Raw genomic sequence first — 20,442 nt, 5'->3', positions numbered from 1 at the left:
GTTTGAGCTTCCAAAAAACGAGCCAAGTTTGCTTTCTGCCTCCTTTGATGCAGCTTTCAAAGCACTTCAGCACAAGGATGCAGCAGTGCTGCTACAGTGTCAGCTAAAAAATGCAGCCCACGCAGCATCTGCAGATGCTTCAGAGAAAGTTTGCCTGTATTTCTTGATTTCTTTTCAGGAAAGCCTGTGCATGAGAGCTCACCAGGGAATGGGAACTCTTCTCTGTAAAATATTGGAGCAAGCACTAGTAACTGCTCCATAAAAATGCAGCCTTGTAACACAGGTCAACCCTAAAATAGAAGTTATTTTAAAAATAACAACCTTCCTTTCCTGTCAGTAAGCCTATTTTTTCTTAGGAAGTATAATGGATTAAAGGATGAATTTTAAAAGAAGTTTACACAGCAAATGTGAAAATTATTTTCAGTACCCCAATAAATAAAGCCTTTTTTTGCTATCATGAACATGTCCTCCAGATGCCAGTTAAAGTCTGCAACTGGCAGCAGGATAATTTAGTAGTGACTGGCAAGTGAAAATTTTCTAAATCCCAGAAATTGAACACAAGGTCAAAAGGACTGATCCAGCTGAAAATACTTGGACAAATTACATGCAATGGACTGTCTTTGCTATGTGGAAAACATTTTTTTCATTGATGTGATGAATGTCACATTCAACATCTTCACAGAAGAAAGATCCTTCAAATCAGAGATCCAAATACTGAATAGGATCCATTTTAAAGCTGAAACACATATTTAAATGTTGATACTTTGGGGAAAAGCAGATTTCTTTATTCTCTTAGTAAACGTTGCTACCTTGAAAGTGCACTGGAGTTATTAAAATATTCTGAACCTGAATTATTAATGGAGAAACTGGCTGAATATTCTATGAATATTTTAATAATGATCCAAATACAGCATGCAATACCAGCATATGGCTAAGACTGATGCTTCTGAAAGCCTTCTTGCCTCTGCAATTCTTCACAGAAATGAGACTTCAGGAGGCAATGGCAAAGCTGTGAGTTTATGTTCAGCTAGGGACCTTCTGTTTGAACTTTAACTTCTAAGAGAGTTTACTCTCTATGTTGCTTTGAATACTGATGCACTTGCAAACAAGTTTTGATCAGAGCCTTGTTTTTAATATTTTTTGCTTTATTTGCAGAGGCTGCTATTCCAGCTTTTAAAGTCTGGTTCATTTAAGTCCTTCTCCATACAAAGCACAGCACAGTCCTTCTGCTGTTTTTTTTTAATTGCTAAGACTTCACACAGAGCAGCAACAGGTACTGGTCACAGCCTTGAGAGAACACAGCCTTATCTGAAAGTCCTGCTGCAGGTCCACTGCTGCTCCCATTCCCTGTGCCTCACAATGCCTGCAGCCTGTTGCCTAGCAAAGGGGATGAGAGATGCACTTTTTTTTTTCCCAATCTTATCAGTCATTTCTTTATGTGCTAAGCTGGAAGAACAAAACCAGCTCAAAAGTTTCTTGAACTCAGAAAATCACCAAAAAGCCAATTTCTATGATCCAGCTGGCCACATCAACCTTTCATTTTGCTGTTCATCTCTCTCACAGGAACCATTAAATTCATTAATTTTGCTGAAGAGGTATCTAAATTCTCCTCGTGCATTCTGTATCAGCTAAGATTGATGCCCCTTGCTATGAGTAACAGCAAAGGAAAACTGCATGTTTATCAGAGAAGCCTATATCTCCCATTTTCCCTGTCTTTGTAATCTCTGAGCTGTCCATTACCCATGCACATCATACTGCAAACCAGGTTAGCAAGAGCACAAACAGCAAGAGAACAATTGCACTGATGTGTAAATAATGCAACAGCAAGCAATTAATCTGATTTACAAGACTTGGAAAAGAGGCACCATCCACTTACATTATGCAAGTCTTCAGGAATGTTTTTGCAACTCTAACATTTTGCAATAACACTCTTCTCTATGTGTGTCAATGCACAGCTGTAGCAGCACCAACATGTAGCCAGACACTCCTTATTCAAATATAATGAGGAACTATTAAGAGGATTGCTTAACAATCACACTTGCAGCCTGAAGGGTGTCCCACTGCAGAGTGGGGCCAAGCTCCTGACCATGCTGGAAGTCCTTAAAGGCACAAGAAGCTTTCACAAACCTTCTGTCAAATGCCTTCAGGTACTTTTTCTCCCTAGTGCAACACCTTCAATACCCAGTTCTGAGAGGAGTCAAACAGTTGGGAATTGATACAAACAGGTTCACAGCAGTTTTTTGACTAATGGGTCAACATCTTCTGAATGAAGAGGTGAATATCTGATTACTTGCCAGCCCTGACACAGCCTGGCTTTCATCAGCTATTCCTGCAGTTTAAGTCCCTATTTTGGCTAATTTGTACAAGTATATACAGACCAACCAGTGGACAAATTATTTTTCTAATTCACCAATGTTTTATGCATTGATTGTATCAACAGCAAACACTATCAGGCTATATATACATATATATAAACATCCCTACCAAGAACAGAGCTCAAACAGATCTGTTCTAGCCAGTTGGTGTCAACCCATGTGGCCTTCTCTTGCCACCCTCTAAATACCAGGGCCTAACAGACATTTAACATCTTTTATAACAGCTTTTGATAAGAAAAGACCCTGAGCAATAAATCAAAACCCTCTGAATGAGATTAGGTAATCCCACAAATAAAATTCATAGGCTAAGCACATTTTTCTTTAATAGCAAGACTCTGGTCATTGAAAACTTTATCTTTGCCAATGATACAGAGGTGATTCAACCATGATATGCTTTTGTTCTGAATTTAAACCCTATTCTCTTCATGGAACATCACTATTTTCTATAGTATTCTACATTCCTTGAACACATTAAAGTAAGCACTTTTTTGACCTTTAACCTCAAATTCTGATTTTTCTGAAAAAAATCACCCAACATTTTTGCACAAATCTAACTAAAAGTTTAAGCCTAGTCCTAAATGCACTCTCACAAGACAGCACAAAATATGGAACAAATCCCACTCATGTGATGTTTCCCTTCTCCCAACTCAATTTTACTTCATTCTTCAAAATGAGCAGTCCCTGTCCATATCCTTCCCCAAGAAAAGAAATATCACTGCACATTTTCCTCACTAAACAGAACAGATTTACAAACTTCTTACCTTTGTTTAAATATACCCAGAGTTATGGTTATTTGATCCTCTGCAACAAACTGTACACCCTTACTTTCATTTAATGGACCAAGAAAAAGACTTCAAAAACACATGTCCCTTTTATTAACAGGACATTAATACATAATTTTTCTTTTGCTTTTGCAAGTAAAATTAGGTGTCAGAACTGAGAACAAAAGATGTTCATCAACAGAATAGTTACCACTGACTTACCACACAAAGACAAAACCAGATCACAGCTGCCACCTGACAAGAGAGCAGGACAGATAAGGATTCTAAACACCCTGAAGGAATTGCATAACTGATAAAATTACTATTCAGCAAAGCCCAGCTGCAGCACCTTTAAAGGGCTGTATCACAAAACATGACAATGGACAGTAGCACTTTCAGCAATTTTTAAATGAGTACCTAGAAAGAGTACAAGAAAAAAATCCCAAGCCTTCAGAAGTCTAATCTTATTGTACAGCTATGCCAAAAGGATGCCTACACAGAAAACCAGCAGCCATAACTACAGAGGGATTCATTTTTTTTAATGAGCTGCAGATCACAGGACACAGGTAAGAGATGGACTGTTTTCTCCTCAAAATCATACAATTAAAGAAGCCAAATAAACCACATGTTTATCAAATATTTACTTACCATCTTCCATGTCTTCCTCAGTGTTGTTATGTCCGTCAGCCATCGCTACATTCCCATTAATGACAGGATTTTGAGTAATTCTTGGAGGATCATCTGTATCTCCAGCTAAGACAGAAAAAAAGTATGTAAAAATTAAACATGTAATTAATAATCAGAAATTAACTTTTTTGTCTCAGGTAGTGTTTATGAGACAGATGAATAGTGCACACTTGCACAGATCAGTATTTATTTAAATTATTGCTCAAAAGTTGTACTGGTATGTGTCTAAAAAAAATCCCCAGATAGGTGAATATTTATGGATGCAGAAAAAAGTCCACATTAATGTGGAATACAGACACAAAGAACATAAACCGACTTTTAAGTTTCCAGATTGCCTTGCAATCAGTATCTCATAATCAAGTCTCATTAAATAAGAACTTTATATTTACTTTCTCTTGCATTCTTAGAATGCAAGAAATTTTTACACAAGTTCAAGTTTCTAAGAGCAGACTTTCTAAACTAACAAGTTGCTTTAAGACTTCTTCAGTGTTGCTGGTTTTAAGAAAAAACCTCAATCTCTAATCAAATGTAACTGTAAGATTTAAATCTTGGGTAAAAATTGCAAAGGAAATCTTTTAGGATTAAGGAACATTTTAGACATAACATTTTCCAGTTTCTGGCCAACACTGCCATTATGTTTTGCTCCAGTGACCATTACATATGTAAATGCCACTAAACCAAGAGATATGAGACAACTTGATGAACTGGAACCCCACTATTTCCAAGTTGCATTGCCTTGATTGAACAAGCACATTCCTGATTCCTCCAACAACTGAGCAACACCTCCTTCCATTGCTTCCACACCAAAAGCCAGTGGAGAGCATGACTCCAGCAAAGTGGGTATGTTCTTGGATAAACTAAACTGCCTTGTATCATCAAACTGCAAAACCTATAAGCCCTTGCAACCATCTCAAGGACAAGCACTACTTAAAAGACACTCTAATTTAAAAGGTCTGCTGAGTTTCTCATTGCTGTACAAGACATGCTATTAACTTATATATTCCACTACCCCTCAAAAGCCCCAAGGTCACTGATTTGTGTAGCCAGGAGCAGTTTTATACCTAAAAGCTCCACACAATATCAATCAGTAACACAAGTTACTGACAATGTGCACTGCTGGGGATGCAGGCAACCTGTGCCACAGGATGGAAAGCGCTCCCAAGGGACACAGCACGATCCCAGCTGCAGCACAGCAGCCCGGCCGTGCCCTCGCCCGTCAGCACCCTGGACAGAGCCGGCCTGGCCAGCGGCCCTGCCGAGCTCCCGGGCGGCTCCGTGCTCCTCACAGGCACGCAGGGATGGATGGATGGATGCCCACAGACCGGGTGCCACGGGCCGGGGTGCCCGGCTGCTTGCAAGAACTGCCAACCAGCCCGGACACTTGCCTTCTACCAGACTGCAGCTGAGTTTCTCCTGGGCAAACAAACAAAAGCGACGACAGGAATCGCTGTGTGATCGTCTCTGAGTCTTTGAAAAGCCAGCGAGCTCCCACCAAAGGCAGGACAAGGCACGGGATAAGCGCAGCAGGAGCTTCGGAGCGCTCCCTCTCCTCAGAGCACACACCATGCTTCTGCAGCCTCATTCCAATTCACAGCACACAGGAAGATACTTTCACACCCAGCACTTCTATTCTGATTGTTTACTCTCCCAGTAAATCCGCACAAGTAGTAACCTCTGCCCTCAGCACCACAGAAACAGCTCAGGTTAGAGACTTACTCCTGGATTAGAGCTACGCTAGATCACAACTCAATGCTCACCCACGGCTTCTGGACACTTCGTAGGGTGCAGCAGATCTCACTGAGGTACCAGTGAAAAGGGTACTGGGAAACACACACTGCAGCACTAACACGTGCACTTTGCTAAATTCTCAGCTTTAGAACAAAAGCAAAATCAAGTATGACTTGAAGTTTTGACTTTGTAAGGAGAAGGTTAGCAGAAGATTGGGTCAGGTGTGGCAGAGCCTCAGGGGTCCCTCAGCAGCAATTGGCACTGGCAATGCTGCAGCAGAACAACAAGTTAAAGATTTACTACAACAAAATTATGGGGGGACAGGTTTGAACTCCTGCAACTTAAGAGTGGGAAAAATGACAAAAATCAAGAGTGAGAAGGAAAGATCTCCAATTTCATTTCAACATCCTGCCTTCCCCCCTGTTTTTTGAACCTTTTAACAGCACGTGCTGGTCTAAACAGAAAGCTGTCCTCTGGGTCACTGCATTCTAGAAGCATACAGCATGTTCTCAAAATGCAACAATTGTTTACACTAAATTAATACTAACTTTTTTTAAACTTATTTTTCTTCCTAAAGTTATCATCAGTGCAACTTAGTATCTGGAAACAAACTGAAGCCAACACCTTAGGAATAGTTTTGTTCTTCACTAAAAGCATATCCGATATCATCTTTAAACAGGGAATTTGAGTATTGACACTATGTTTCATGGGGAAGAACTGATCTTAATTAAGAAAATAAAAAGCTTTCTATGAGATACTGCTCTAAATTATCTGAAAGTATGAGGAGTTAGAGATCATAGCAACAGCAATCAACTTAAACAGAGACAGCTTCTGAGACACTGTTTAGTGATAAGACAAATGAACCATGATGAATGCCCCTGCTGCTTCTTCTGACATGGATGGACACAAAGTTTGTGATACAGCTTTCAGATATGGAAACCAGATAACACCAATCAATGTTTCTGGCTACTGTGAACAAAGGAAATGTTTTAACTGCTAATAAAAGTGAAGTAATCCTTTACACAAACAAAACACAACCCCTCTTCAACAGATGTACTAGCAAGCAGTATAACAAAATACATTTTCTAGTAGAGCATTGAAAACCTGTAATTTGTGTTTTTCTCTCTTTTCCTTAAGAGCTCATAGGAAAGAACTGTAAAATCATACCCAGGTTTAATTAAGAAACATGTTTTCCTTTGCCTCAAGCAGAGGCAATGCCAAAGACTTATTCAAATTATACATTACAGGATTAAGAAAAAGAAAAAATACCTGTCCACACTGGCCAGGAAAACCTTCCTACCAAACATACTACCTAATACACTGCTGTCTTTAATGCAGCTTAAACCAGTGTGTCAACATCACTCCAGTCATGTCATCTGTCCATTCTCACATCAGAATTCCCAGTTTTAATGACAGCCCTGGAATAAATTTGAGATGCAGTCTATGAATCAACTGAAAGTTAACATAAACCACATCAATTAAGGAAGCATCACAACAAAGTGACTTTAGGAATAGGAAATGTTTTTAACTCTTTAAATACATTACTGCAATGTTCAATGAATACAGCTTTCAATAGCAAAATTGTAGACATTAAAAGACTGTTTTGTAAGCATTTATTTTTCACCTCCTCAAAATGCAACACATGAACCTCTGTAGATATTCTTTTGTTACAAAAAGGAATGCAAGGCAACATGAAAAATAGTAATGACAATTTCTTCTGAAACATTTAACATCACATACCTTTTTCTCTCTGCCCATGGCACTGTGTTACAAATGAAAAATACAAAGAGTTTACAGGGGGTCTCTGAGTTTGGAGGCTAGGACAACTTCCAAGAAGAGACATTTCAGATATTAGTGAGTTAGTGCACAAAAAAGAGCTTTCACTTATTTCAGCATTCATGATATTTCAGTAACTAAGTCTAAACATTGAGATGCGCAACTGGAACAAAACTGGAGCGTGATGCCACAGTTTGGGACGCTGATAAGAAGTGTCAGTCATCTTAGACAAAAAATTACTGGATTATATATAAGTGACTCTGCAGGTGCACACTCCTCATCCCCCATTGACTAAGTCTGTCACTGAAGTGCTGAGATGAAAACCTGAAAGCAAAATGATTGTGGCAATTGCTGCAGGGGAAAGAGGGATGGAGAAGGAAAAAACCCATTTATAAACTTGCCATATAATGACAGACCCTACAGAAAGTATATATATGAAAAAAAATCTGCTTGTTATGGACTATGAGATCAGTATCATCATATATAAATACTCACACTATTAAGCAATCAGAATTAAAACAGCAGCACTGATTTTTAAAATGACCTCTGTATTCAAAAAAAAGCTTTTCTGATGGATTCAGCCTGTTCAATAATATGAACTCAAGTGTCACAGTAAGATACATTGCTCTGTTGTTCTACTGTTCCCAACAATTCAAATCTACAAGGAAGGAATCTCAGTTTGCCATTTTTTTTTCCTACTGATGAGAAAGTGGAAAAAAATTTTGTCAAGTTCATGTGGCTTCTGGCATAACTTAAATGCAGTTCTAGTAGAGGAGCAGAGCAGAGTGCTCTGTCCCTAAGCTGCAGGACACAGCTCAGCACAAACACGTGTTTGCAGTCACGTGTGGCCAAAAGCTACAGAATGACTGCACAAGCACAGCAATTCCACTACAGCAGGAACTGCCTCTATTGAACACGATCACAGCAAGCTATAGCTTCACTAAGCTTTCAGTCATGACTCACATCACAGCCATAGTCAAAGTCTGAAAGCTTTTCCATAATGTTTGTCATTAGCTTCTGGAGCTGGCAGCCACAGAGGAGAAACTGAAGGAGTCTGGGCAGCAGGTTATGAAACATTTGTTTCCTTTTGAGGTTAAGGAGACCACAGCGGAGGAGTAATAGTGATACTAAAAACTTGGTTACAGTTATCACACACATCCGCCTCACGCTGGAAATCGCTGGCACTGAGGGCTTTCACAGTCCCTGCACAGCTCCCCATGCAGCAGGGTCACAGCAACCCCAAAACGAGCAGGGAGCTGTACCAAGGGCATCTTCAGCAGCCTGAAGGGAGTCAGTCATTCACTGCTGGCAGCAGCCTGGAGAATACCATGAACTTTCACATCCAGGGTCTTGCTTTTAGTGAGGGAAAGCAGAAAACAACACAACTTTCTCCTCTTCTGCTGGACTAAATGGACATTCCAGAATCAAAGCCTTCATGAAAGTTTTAAAAGGGCATTTTTCTTTTCAAATACAAATACAACACTATATACAGATATGATAAGGGGGGGGGGTGTGGGGGGGGGGGTGTGAATTCCAGTGGATGAGCAAAGCTGCCATAAACACTGGGACAAGAACTTACTGAGCAAAAATATCAGGTGGCCGGAGATAAGAATAAAGTCATAGAATGCAAATGAGCAAAATCCACGCTGTAACAGTCAACCTACATCAGCATCAAGGATATCCACTGCATGCTCAACACACAGCCCAGGTCTAGCTTTGCATCTCAGTGTCAGGACCCAAAGCTGTTACACCCCTTCAGGGCAGCCCAGCAAAGCCATGGTCCTCTGCACTCACTACAACATCTACTGTGGAACAAACCATAATCTCTTCAAAAGTTTCTAACAATTATTATTTTTAAATGTAGCAGTATTTTAAATAAATCAATATCTAAAAGTTTACTTCAGTGCTTAGTTTAAAATACCAGCCTAACATGGATAATAGCACACAAGCAAAAAAAAAAATGAAGAAATCATCACTGCTAGAAATCATAATGAATAAACATTCCGTGATTTCAAGTGCTATAATAAATATCACCTCTTCAATCACCAACTTGATCCTTGCTATTGTAGCTATTGGGCAGCATATCAAAATACATAATTGAAAAATTTCTAAAGCAAGCAGTAAATGCCAAGCTTTCCGAAGCAGTTACTGAACTGTAGTGCTGCAAAAAAGACACTAAAGAGACTCAACCAGAAAGCAAGAAAATTGCTTCTTCAGAGCAAACAAGAAAGTTTGAAAAATATGAAAAAGATGATGAACATATACCTGCCCTGAGCTGGAAGTAACAATGCCAAGAGGTTACTTCAGCACTCTGGACACAGACTGCCCAGGCCATGCTGGAAGGGGCTGCAGGCACCCCTGTGGAACAGGTTTCCATGTGGCTCTAACAGCTCACAGGAAACTTCTGGGCTCCAGCAGCTTGTTTCTCCCAAAGTCTGGAAAGCACTGCTCTGAAAGCCAGATGAATAGAGTGGCTCCCAGGAGGGTAGGGCAGGGTTTAAAAAGAACAATCAAAAACCAACCAAACAAAAAGCCTATTACCCAGGCCAAAAACTAAAACCAAAACAACCACACATACCAAAATAAGCCAAACAAGCTCCCAACTCCATGATCTGAATGGAATTCATTTATAGAAGTCAATCTTTGAACTACTAGAAGTGTTCTGTGCAAAAATTTCCCCTCACTTGCTCTGAAAGAACTCAGCTTTTCCAAAGTAAGAGAAACTATTTGGCCTCTAATCCCTACCTGCAGTTAGAATACAAACAGCACTTATTGCACAAAGGGACTCAAGAGAAAAGGAATTAAATGAAAAGCATTCCACACAGTTTCATTTTTACAAGACACTCCTAGGTTGCTATAACGAAAAATCTGAAGAGGAATCAAGCAATTTCTGTACTGTGGCTGCCTTTCAAAAGGCATCCAAAAATAAAGCAATTTACCTGAAACACTTCAAATGTATCAAATAGGAACAGAGACTGAGATTAGTTTGGCCAGAAGAATGGGAGAAGGGAAAAGGGAAGTACAGAAACCCCCATGATCTTATGGATCAAGATGTAGATAACTGCTGTCGTGGATGTTTCCATTACTTGTAAATATTATTTATCATTTGTCTTAGTTAAAAGTTAATTCTCCCATTAGCAAAGCTGGGGAAAATTTGCTTTGGTTGGTTTCATTTATTATTTTTCTTTTTTCATGGTTCATTACTTGATCCAGTCAAAAGGTGTACCTAGGAATGTATGTACCTCAACAAGAAAGTTATGAAGGACAATGACTAAGTCTTCAGGGGGAAAAGCTTCTAGAGAAGTATCAGGAGGCAGAGCCAAACTTACAGACTAAGGGAAAGAGGAATTAGGGGCATAGGAAGCAAGTGGACTTCTAGCTAGGGAAATGAGGTTTAAAGATCTTCAATCCTTTCAAAATTTGCTCTATCACATTTAGAAAGAAAGGAGAAAAGACATTTATTTACTGAAGAGCAAGCAGTCAACATTACATCTTAAAAAAAACAAACCAAAACAAAAATGAAGCAGTATTATACGCAAGTCTCTTGCTCTCTAATTGTCATCCGAAACAAGTAATTATTGCATTATTGACTGGGAATTGCAAGTCTCCCACAGAAGATGATGTTACACAAGACAGCAAATGAAGAACTGGGATGGGACACCTTCCTGGAAGCAGCCTCATCTCTGCCATGCCCACAGAATATGTAGCAATGACTAGACAGACAGTAACAACACTGCAGCCACCACTTATTATCACACTGATCAATCATTATGCTGCTGCTGCCTTGCATTCCCATCACTGGCTCTGCCTGGCCAAAGAGGACATTTTGACAAAGCACAGAATGGCCAGACTGGTTTCTAACTGTGCCAATGTAACTAATGGATGGGAACAAAACTGTATTAATAGAGTACATGATTATTCTATTCTTAGATAAAACAAAGCAGTTACATTCTAAGAAGCCCCTGAACACTGTACAACATGCATGAACAATACCAGTCTGTAAGGTAAAGAGTATCAGAAGCTTCACCCCACTGATACAGTTATCTTCATGGGAAAATAAATGCGAGGTACAATGTAACTTTGTGGACAGAAAACCAGCTGAGAACAAATAGCCTATGCAGAACCTGCTCTATAACTAAGCAGTTTGCTGCAGCAACTTATTTATCTGCTAATCTTCAAAGACAGGAGCAGTCTGATGGCACTTTACAAAACAAAACTCTTAAAATGCCTTAAAAATGTGATTAACTTCCTACTGACACATTAAAAGCATTTAAGGTATTATCAATACAACTTCTCAGTGGACTTTAAGCTGCCATTGAAGAAGTCATCCCAAAAATTTACTGATACCAAGAGTGACTAAATTACCTGCTTTCATTAGTTTAACCCTTTGCTTTATGAATTCATTCAGTGTCAGATGAAAGACTGCATGAACCAGAGTTCAGTTTGGACACTAACAACACACCCATAATTATCCAACAAAATTACAACTTGATGCTCTTGGTGAAGAGTGTGTATAGGCAGCCTTCACATTTCAAAGGATCTTTCAAAAGCTTTTTAAGTCCCAGGTGTTTAATAACTGGGGTAGACAGCAGCACTAGCGTGAGCTTTTCTTCAGTACAGTGAAATTATTTAGCAGAAGATACCAACCTGCCTGTCTTATTATCCTGGCTTTATGCAGTGTACAGTGTCACAACCTCTTGGCAGTCATCAGGGCAAGAGAAGGCCTGCTGAAAAATCTTTCACAGTTCCCTTTCTTAGTCTGAAGAGCTTTTTTAGCTTAGGCTATGCTTCTAGAAAACTATCAGGTCAGGAAGAAAGGCAGGAAGACTGCTTCTGGCTACCCTGTAATACTCAAAAACCACTAACTAGAACAGTTGACAAGAGAAATTATTTTCTTCCATGATCAGTAAAGGCCGAAACATCAGAAGTGTCATGACCTATTATGGCAGCAGCTCCTGGACTTGCACTACCTTCTCCTGGCTGTATCTAGAGCAGCAAGGCTACAGAAGCAGCTTCCCCAACTCGTCAGGTCTTGTCTCTGCACATTCCAGAGATGGCAGTGTGATTACATCTCTGCTGCGGCTGGGGCACTCGGTCCCAACCCACCGAACACACCCTGAACAATGTGTTTTTCCAGTATCACACCCCTCCTCGTGTTTTACTGCTCTGCTAAGTAATAGCCTTCTCTACTGCAACAACAAAGGCTGCCATCTGTGGCACCACTAGAGAGGCTGCAAAACTACTCCCAGAAAAAATGAAGTTCTGAAAGAGGGAAGAAAAGGATGCAGCCTCAGCTGGAGGCAGGGCAGTCCAAGGGCCACAGAGTATTTACATTTGTGTGACACTATACCCAGCATGCTACAGTGCTGTGGACATGTTCTTGGTGTGTTAAAGACAGACAATTAAAAAGCAATTAAAATGAGTACATTTGGATAATAATATAAGCACGTTATGTAATTAGTGATTGTGCTCCCATTAGCACCTCCCTCTCCTTGTGGAAGTCCAGAAAAGCACACCACCTGGACCAGCACAATTTCTATCACTCAGATACAAAAATTTTTCAGAACTCACTTCTGTATGATTTCAGAAGAGTGCAACCCACAGTCTCAGAGAATCTTGGGGTACATCTATTTAATTAAATACAATAACTGAACACTCACCATATGCTTGAGCAGCAAAAAGGTTTTGCACATTTACCAGTAGCACAAAACATTGCCTTACATGGGTATGATCACACACACCACTTGCCCAAACCAGCTCTGAAGGTACACTGCTTCTGCGCAGTAACTTTGCTACAGAGTCAAAATATTATTCATCACAATTCAGATTCTGTAACTCTGTTTTGAGACCAGATTCATCCTTGCAGCAAATGCTAATTGCACTGCTCACTCCTGAACTCAGCCTTGGAGCATGCTGAGTTTTGCTCACACTAGCAGTAGCACAGGAAGGTAGCTTGAATGTATTTTCCTAATAGTGATATGATTTTTTAACTGTTGAAACACAGTTGATCTGTCCATGTTGGAGTTAAAAAGCCAAATGAATTTCCTAGTAGAGAAGAATACTAGATAACAATATGGATTTGCATTGGAATTAATTTTATAGGCACTAGGAGCAGAAAATATAAATCACCTACTTTAGTCCCATCTTTTAATTTATCTCTTAACAGAAAAGATCACTGCAAGCCACAGGAACTGTGCAATGTGCCCAAATCCCTCACATTTAGGGATCTAACACCTCCAGCACTTCTTCCTGTTATTTTCAGTAATGCTTTTAAAGGTCTTCCTTTATTACTGGAGATTTGCTAACACTGATCTTGTTTTCCCTCTTCTTCCTTATGCTCCCAGCTGTGCAGAGAAATGGATAGATACTTAAGGTATTCCAGGCTCATGGAATCTGACTCAGTGGTTGCAGGTAGCTGGTAGTTCTAGACTAGGCTTTGCTGAGAAGAGGGAAAGGCAAATAAATCAGATTCAGGAAAATAACATTTAAAACTATATAAAAGTGTGAAAAAGCAGGCAAGCACAGTTAATCATATTTCCTTCTCACCTGACAACACAAACAAGCTTAAATCCAGGCTTCTTTGCTGCATAGTAAAGGAGTCAGCATCAAATACACTCACAAGAAAGTACTCCTTTGAGGATAACTATGGAACATGTTTCAGAGGTGGCTGTTACAGCAAAGCAGCCTGAAATCCCTGGCCAAAGCATCCCCAAGTTCATCTGGCTAATCCAGAAAAATGCAAACACTGTGTCCCTGAGGAGACAAGGAGTGGTGATCTCTGCCATGCCACTGGACGTGTGTACACTGCCCAGGGGAAGCACAACTGGAAGAGCTCAATAGCACAGTACCTTTTATGTTTTCCTTGAGGTGGTGGCTTCTACAGGCTCTACTTAGCACAGTGCACTGAGCAATCTGAAATGCAGTATGGAACCAGAAAGGTATTGTTTATACAGAAGAACTGTAAATCAAGACTGTCATGTGTGCTGGTTTGGCTTCTTAATGAGTAGAGGAGGATATGGGATTTTCTACTCCTTAGAATACACAAGGGACTTTGTACTAAATTACCAGAATGCAAGTTTAAAGAAACAAAATCTGCTCTCCAGACTTTTAGCACATCTTTCCTCAGTTATCCAGGACCCTTTCTAGTCTACTCAGATAATACCTCTAAACAGCCACTTGATACCTTGTACCATCTTTATTTTCCTTGTTGAAACTTCTTTACTTCTCCTATATCTTTTCAAGATGGAGGAGGGAAGCAAGCTGTTAACCAGGCTGCACTCAGTGCAGCAGCACAGTGAACTTACACAAAGCTTTTATTATTCCCAGTTCACTTCCAAAGGCAATGCAGTGAATGGAAGAAGATTCTATGAGGAGCAGTGAAAAGGTACAGAGGCAGTGTGGCCAGGCTCAGACAGCCTCGGGGTGTGCACAGCAGAGAAGGGAACTCACCATCCCTCCCCTGCACTCATGGTTAACATCAGCATCTGCCACTCACACACCTCAACACACCAGGTTAAACAATTTTTGCTCAATCCAGGAGGGCTAATCTTATGCAAATATTCAGGGTTTCCATAAGGAACTTTAGAACAATCATACAAAAAAACTGTTACTAGCCATTAAAAAAAAACCCAAAATTCTTGACTGAGAACAGTTTTGCAGAATCTATAAAACTTTACTGTAGAAAAGAAATGCCTATTGCCAAAGTGTCTGGCACTTTTCATTCAGAACAAAGAGCAGGCCCAAGTCATACTTGTCGTGCACTCCAGGAAAGCCATTCCCAGTTGTGGAGAAGCACGCAGGCAGTGTGGGGCTGGGAGCAGCATCAGCCCCACACTCCAGGTGTGTTTCCTCCTGGTTTGAGCAGGGAACTGCTCCCAGCAGCTGTGCTCTGAAGAAGCACCTCGGCAGTGAAGTGCAGAGCTGAACCAATTAGTGTGGGGTGCCCGGTGCTGATAAATCCTAACCTCACATCAGGGTCGCTTTTACAAGTGTAGATTAACCGTGGGGAAAACGACAACAACAATTAAACCATTCAAGGCCTGAGGTTTGAGGTGGCTTTGTTAAGTCCTTTATGTGAACTGATACACACACGTGCACAGCCTGGTAACACAGGAGCATTTACTGCTTCCTGCCAGCCTTACAGGGAGCACTGCTGACTAAATCATTCTTCTCCACTGCAATTCCTTTTTACTGTGTTTACTAACAGATACATTTCAAATATAATAGTAAACCATGACTTTAAGAGGTTCCTACTACCAAAAAAAAAATCTAAACTTTAGGTTAAATTTAACATTTGTTTTCGATGTAATTAACAAGAAGTAATTATGCTCTCATCTAAAATTAACTGCAAAATAAGCAAAACAAAAAATGTTCCTTTTTTCAAATGGGATGATGTGGAAAAGCAGTTGCTTTCTTGTTCTCTAAGACACAGATCTCAGAGTTCTTATTCTCCCCTAGTTTCCCAAATTCCTAAAAGCCATGTTTCCCAGGAGCTTTTGAGGTTGCTCCTTAACAAGCTCAATTTTCCAGCCTCGCCTGTTAGTGCTGTGCCACATCCTACAAAAGCTTCCCTGACCAAAGAGGACAAGCACAGAATGGCTGTGCATGGAAGGGGTGCCCAGCTGGGATGGGAGATTTGGTGATGTCCCTGCCTTGAACACGAAAAGGGCTCAGGGCTGGTGCCCCAGGGAGCAGAGACTGTGGGGTGCTTTACCCCATTCTGCTCCCATTTGGAAATCCCCTTCCCTCCAACAGTGTCCCCGTTTTGACTGGAGTCTCCATGAAGATTTTTGGGGTCTAGACACTCCCAAGAAATCTCAACTATTAAATTTCTGGCCAGCCTTAATCTACTGAATTGTCTGCCAGGTGGCTGCTTTCTTCTACTTTGTAGCATGAACACTAGCAATCATTAAAATAATTTTAGAAGCCTTAACAGAGCACTGATTCAAGAGTTTTCCTCAGTCTTTAACACAGAACCATTAAATCCCAAAGCAGTTTACACTTTCTTCAGCGTTCGTTTTAACTAAGATTTAACCTTTATTTTCCCTTTCCATTCTGACAGCAACCTTTCTACCCCCAAGTGTTAATGGAAGAAAATTATTACTTAGGCTCTAAGAAAGAGCTGATTATTGTTGTAAAATGTTCTGAAGATCAGCTTCACTTCACTGCTTTGAAGATGAAAGTTACTGTACTGAAAACATCTAAATGTTAGCAGACACCAAAATTAGCACTAAACAGTGTTAATTATTTAATACTGCCTACATGGAGAACAACTTTCTTCAAAGAAATAACACAGCTGAAAAACTGTTTTGTATGGAATCTCGGGTGTCAGTCTCCACTATTTACCATGGAATTCTTAAAAGAATGCAGAACAGGAACTTTATAATCCTCAGTTAAGCACTCCACTGACAATTTTATCACTTTTTCTTTGTCAGCAATTTTAAGTCGCATTCTTTTCTTACTGAAAACAAAAGGAAACTTTTAAGTGACTGAGAAAGCTTTTCCTGTTTAACTATTCAGTGTTAAATAGCCAACCAGCTGTTCTGGTGCCAAACAGGCTGCCATGGGACCTCAGAACCAAGTCCCTGCTTCCCCAGGCCTATTAGTTAAGCAATCACAATCAGGAATGAAGTAATACTCTGTATTCTAGAGAAAACAGCACACAGACCCAGCCATATACAGATTTTGAGGCTAACTTGCTTTTCCAAATCCTAACACAAACACACTGAAATCCACGAGGCAAAGAAACTGCTGTGTACGGCACAGGCACACGAGCTGTGAACAGCCAAATTCACATCTCCAAACCTGAGCAACTGGTAATACAAACAAGAAAAAAGAAAAACCCACTGATATACACTGGAGCACCTCTAAACCAGCAAGTTTTTAGAACCTCATCACAGACAGAGCTTTTTGAACCCTGTACCTCATACAGTAACATCTGCAGCTGCAAACTTCAAAACGACATGGTTTATGCAAACAACTATTTCAGAAACAGAAATTTGAGAAATGCCCTCAAGAAGGAAGACCTCACACCTATGTAATTTTATTTTAATTTCATTTTAAAGAGCAGCTGAATGGCAGGAGTGGAGGGATAATGATGCTTCTGACAGAGTTTATTGCATATGGTGTGGCTCTTGGATATTTCAGTGCTCACAGTAATGTCCTGATGTGTCACCATCCCAAATAATCACTCTAATTACTTTTCCCTTGTAAAGGGAGACAAAACAAGTTGGTCAAAATTCTCCTTTTGCTTTGGAAAACCGAGTTAGTTCACATGTGGCAGCAATTATAATTAGCACATTTTTCATCAGAAATACATTCTGAAGAGGAAATTGTATTTCACTGTTCACATGTTTGTTGCATATTTACTTTCTTACTACATATTACATTCATTTTTTGTTTCATGAGCCAAATCCTCAGACAGTATTTCAATAGCTTTCTGGTCAACTATTCTTAGAATATAAAGGCAACAAAACAGACTTGAAAACACATTTTAGGACAGTTGGCTACTGCGTGTCACTCAGTGAATTACATCTTTCTTATGCTTTGTTTCCAGAAACACACTCCCAATCTCAATACCCTATTCTTCCTGGCAAATCTTCCCAACTACTTCTATTTTCACTCCACTGCTGGTGTCACTCATCTGAAGCAAACTTTGAGGACTTCCAAAATTAATTACTGCCTTCCTGCTTTGCCTCTGGCTAGAAGCCGGTATAAACACCATCACTGAACTAAGCTGTATCTCAAATTCCTTATTCTGTTATTGATGAATGATTTTTCCTTTGTCTCAGGACAACACAAAGTCCCTCAAGTTTACTCCACATGCTGTATTTTTGTCTCTTAATAATGCAGTGTTTTGTGGTGTGTGTCATCATCAGCCACTACAACCTCACTCACAGCTGGGATGGAAACCCTCACTACTCACACTTCTTCTGCTCCATTCACATGTCCTGCCACGACTCTCACCCCACAAATGCTCTCACTATTTGGAGTGTATCTTTGGAGCATACAAAAGTAGATTTTTTTGGTCAGTCCTCCCCGGTACTGGATCCTCATTGCCCCTCTTTTTCCTGGACTACTTTTCCACGACTTTAAAACTGCTAACAGTTTTCCTTGAAGGGGTGTGAGCATGGGATAATGCATGGCAGTGGATCACAGGGGAGAAGAGAAAAATAAACCCAAACACAGAGGTACACCACAAACTGTCTAGTATGTAATTCCTGGCACTTCCTTATCTCCAGACCTTTTTCACCAAAAAAATTCAATTAAGAAGCCATAAGGATGTTCCTCTTTCAGAAGCAGAGAGGACTTGATTTAAGAGATCTTGCTGAAGAAACAGAATTACATACAAAAAAAAAGTATCTGCAATTAATGTGCATTATTTGCAAGTTTTTCCACTGAAAAGTGACTAATTTTTTTTATTCAATAAACTAACTGAACTGAAGCAGAGAGCTCCAATTTAAATGCCACTGCAGTCAGGTCTGACCCAAACCTCAAATAAGCTCCAGATGTCACTGGTCAAAATCAGAATTAGAGCAGGATTTAAGAATTACTGAGACAGTAATAATTTAACTGCAACTGTTATCCCTTCCGGAGGGGGAAACTTTTTCTCTGAAAGAAAGGAAGAGACACACTGTGCCTTTGCAATAAAGAATAAGAAGAGATATAAAAGACTATTTTATCTTCTCCTATTTTAAAATTGACAGGGACTGAAAAGAGAATGGTTACTTTAGTGGTTATTTTGCTGGAGGTTATCAGGGGGGAGAAGCTGCTCTCTGGGACACAGCTCTCAGACCAGCAAAGGAACCAAACCAACCTTTTCAAAGAATATTGAGTTATTTTACCTACAGCAGCCAGGTGGCTACAAGTGGCAGTGCTGGGTTTATCTGGGTGGTAACACAACACTGGCACACTTCAAACAGCAAAGCTACACAACAGGAAATTTATCTGTGCACATGTAACAGGAGAGTCTTTACCTGTTTAAGCTTGTTCACAAACTCCATCAGACACAACACAATTGTCTAGATTTTTACCTAGCAGATGTACCTTTTCCCCCCCATTACAACCTTTGACCATAAAAATGTTAAAATAAACATACACTGTTCATTCATATGGCCAAGCTCAGGTATTTTCATGTCCCTGTGGATGTTTTATTATTGATGCATTTTCAACAAGCTTTAAGATCAAAGAAACCCCACAAGACCAAAAAGAAAAACAGACAAGGGGACAGTGTGAGTACATCTCTGGCTCACTTTGACTTGGACAATCTGGGTAAACAAGGTATTTCACCAAACATCTAGATGATAATCTGTGGGATGCTAGAGATCTCTGGAATTTTATCAGGAAACTTCTGTCAAGCTGTAGGATCCCCCATCTTCTCAAGGCAGGGCCCTGGGATTGAAGCCACTTGCAGCTGAACTGCAGGAGAGAGGAAATGCAGCCCAAGGACCAGGCTGCACACACAGGGAAATACTACATCCACTCTGGCTGGGCTGCACAATGCAAGATAAAAAGGTGCTCTTCAGTGTTCAAAACACTGCAAATGCCACTCTCTCTTCTTTGAAAATTAAAATATTTACTTCAAAGTACTAACACAGAATAAATGTCCCCAGAACAAAGATAAACACCTTTCAATTAACTTAGAGGTATCTGGTTTTAACTTTTGCTATTGCCATCATACCTAACACATGCAAGTGTTCACAGCCAAATTTGGGGTTGCAATTGGAGGGAAGAGTGTTTTCATTATTTTCTGCAAATCCTATTAGCAATCAACTCCACGAATTTCTCAAGCAAACAGAAAGGCTACAAATGTAAGGATTTCAATGCCAATAGTGCTTATTCCCTCTGCCTAAATACAATCCAGCATCCCTGAATCTGAGCACACTCCCAATCCCTGCAAGCTTCCTTCTCAGGCACTGCTTTGAACTCACCCTGCTGAGCTGTACAGGGAACTCCCACCTGAATGCTGAGCTCCAGCTACTGGGGAAGAGGAAGGATTAATCCACACCTACCAAAAAATGCATCATTTGCACACATGCAGACAAAGTAAGACACTGGTCCCAAGCACTCCATGAGAATCCTGGCACTCCCCTGCAGCTGAGGTGACAAACTCCTGC

The 20,442-nt window shown here is 40.2% G+C and overlaps 1 protein-coding gene across 4 annotated transcripts in view; it reads right to left on the bottom strand.

Annotated features, from left to right (window-relative positions):
* The window catches only part of USP7 (ubiquitin specific peptidase 7), a 71,901-nt gene that overhangs the window by 37,304 nt on the left and 14,155 nt on the right, over positions 1-20,442 (bottom strand). For 3 of the 4 annotated variants that reach the window (XM_071444259.1, XM_071444260.1, XM_071444256.1), the window contains exons 2-3: positions 3,785-3,889; positions 3,359-3,391 (exon numbers count right to left, since the gene is read on the bottom strand). In XM_071444259.1, coding sequence (XP_071300360.1) covers positions 3,359-3,391; positions 3,785-3,889 — 138 coding nt within the window. The remainder of the gene's footprint in view (positions 1-3,358; positions 3,392-3,784; positions 3,890-20,442) is intronic. The other variant, XM_071444257.1, reaches the window with a different exon arrangement.

This window comes from Agelaius tricolor, unplaced genomic scaffold (genome assembly GCF_023055355.1).
Source record: "Agelaius tricolor isolate 1412-34295 unplaced genomic scaffold, bAgeTri1.0.p SCAF_19, whole genome shotgun sequence".
NCBI classification, from domain to species: Eukaryota; Metazoa; Chordata; class Aves; order Passeriformes; family Icteridae; genus Agelaius; species Agelaius tricolor.
Note: the sequence above shows the minus strand (reverse complement) of the source record. Positions and strands in the feature narration are given on the sequence as shown.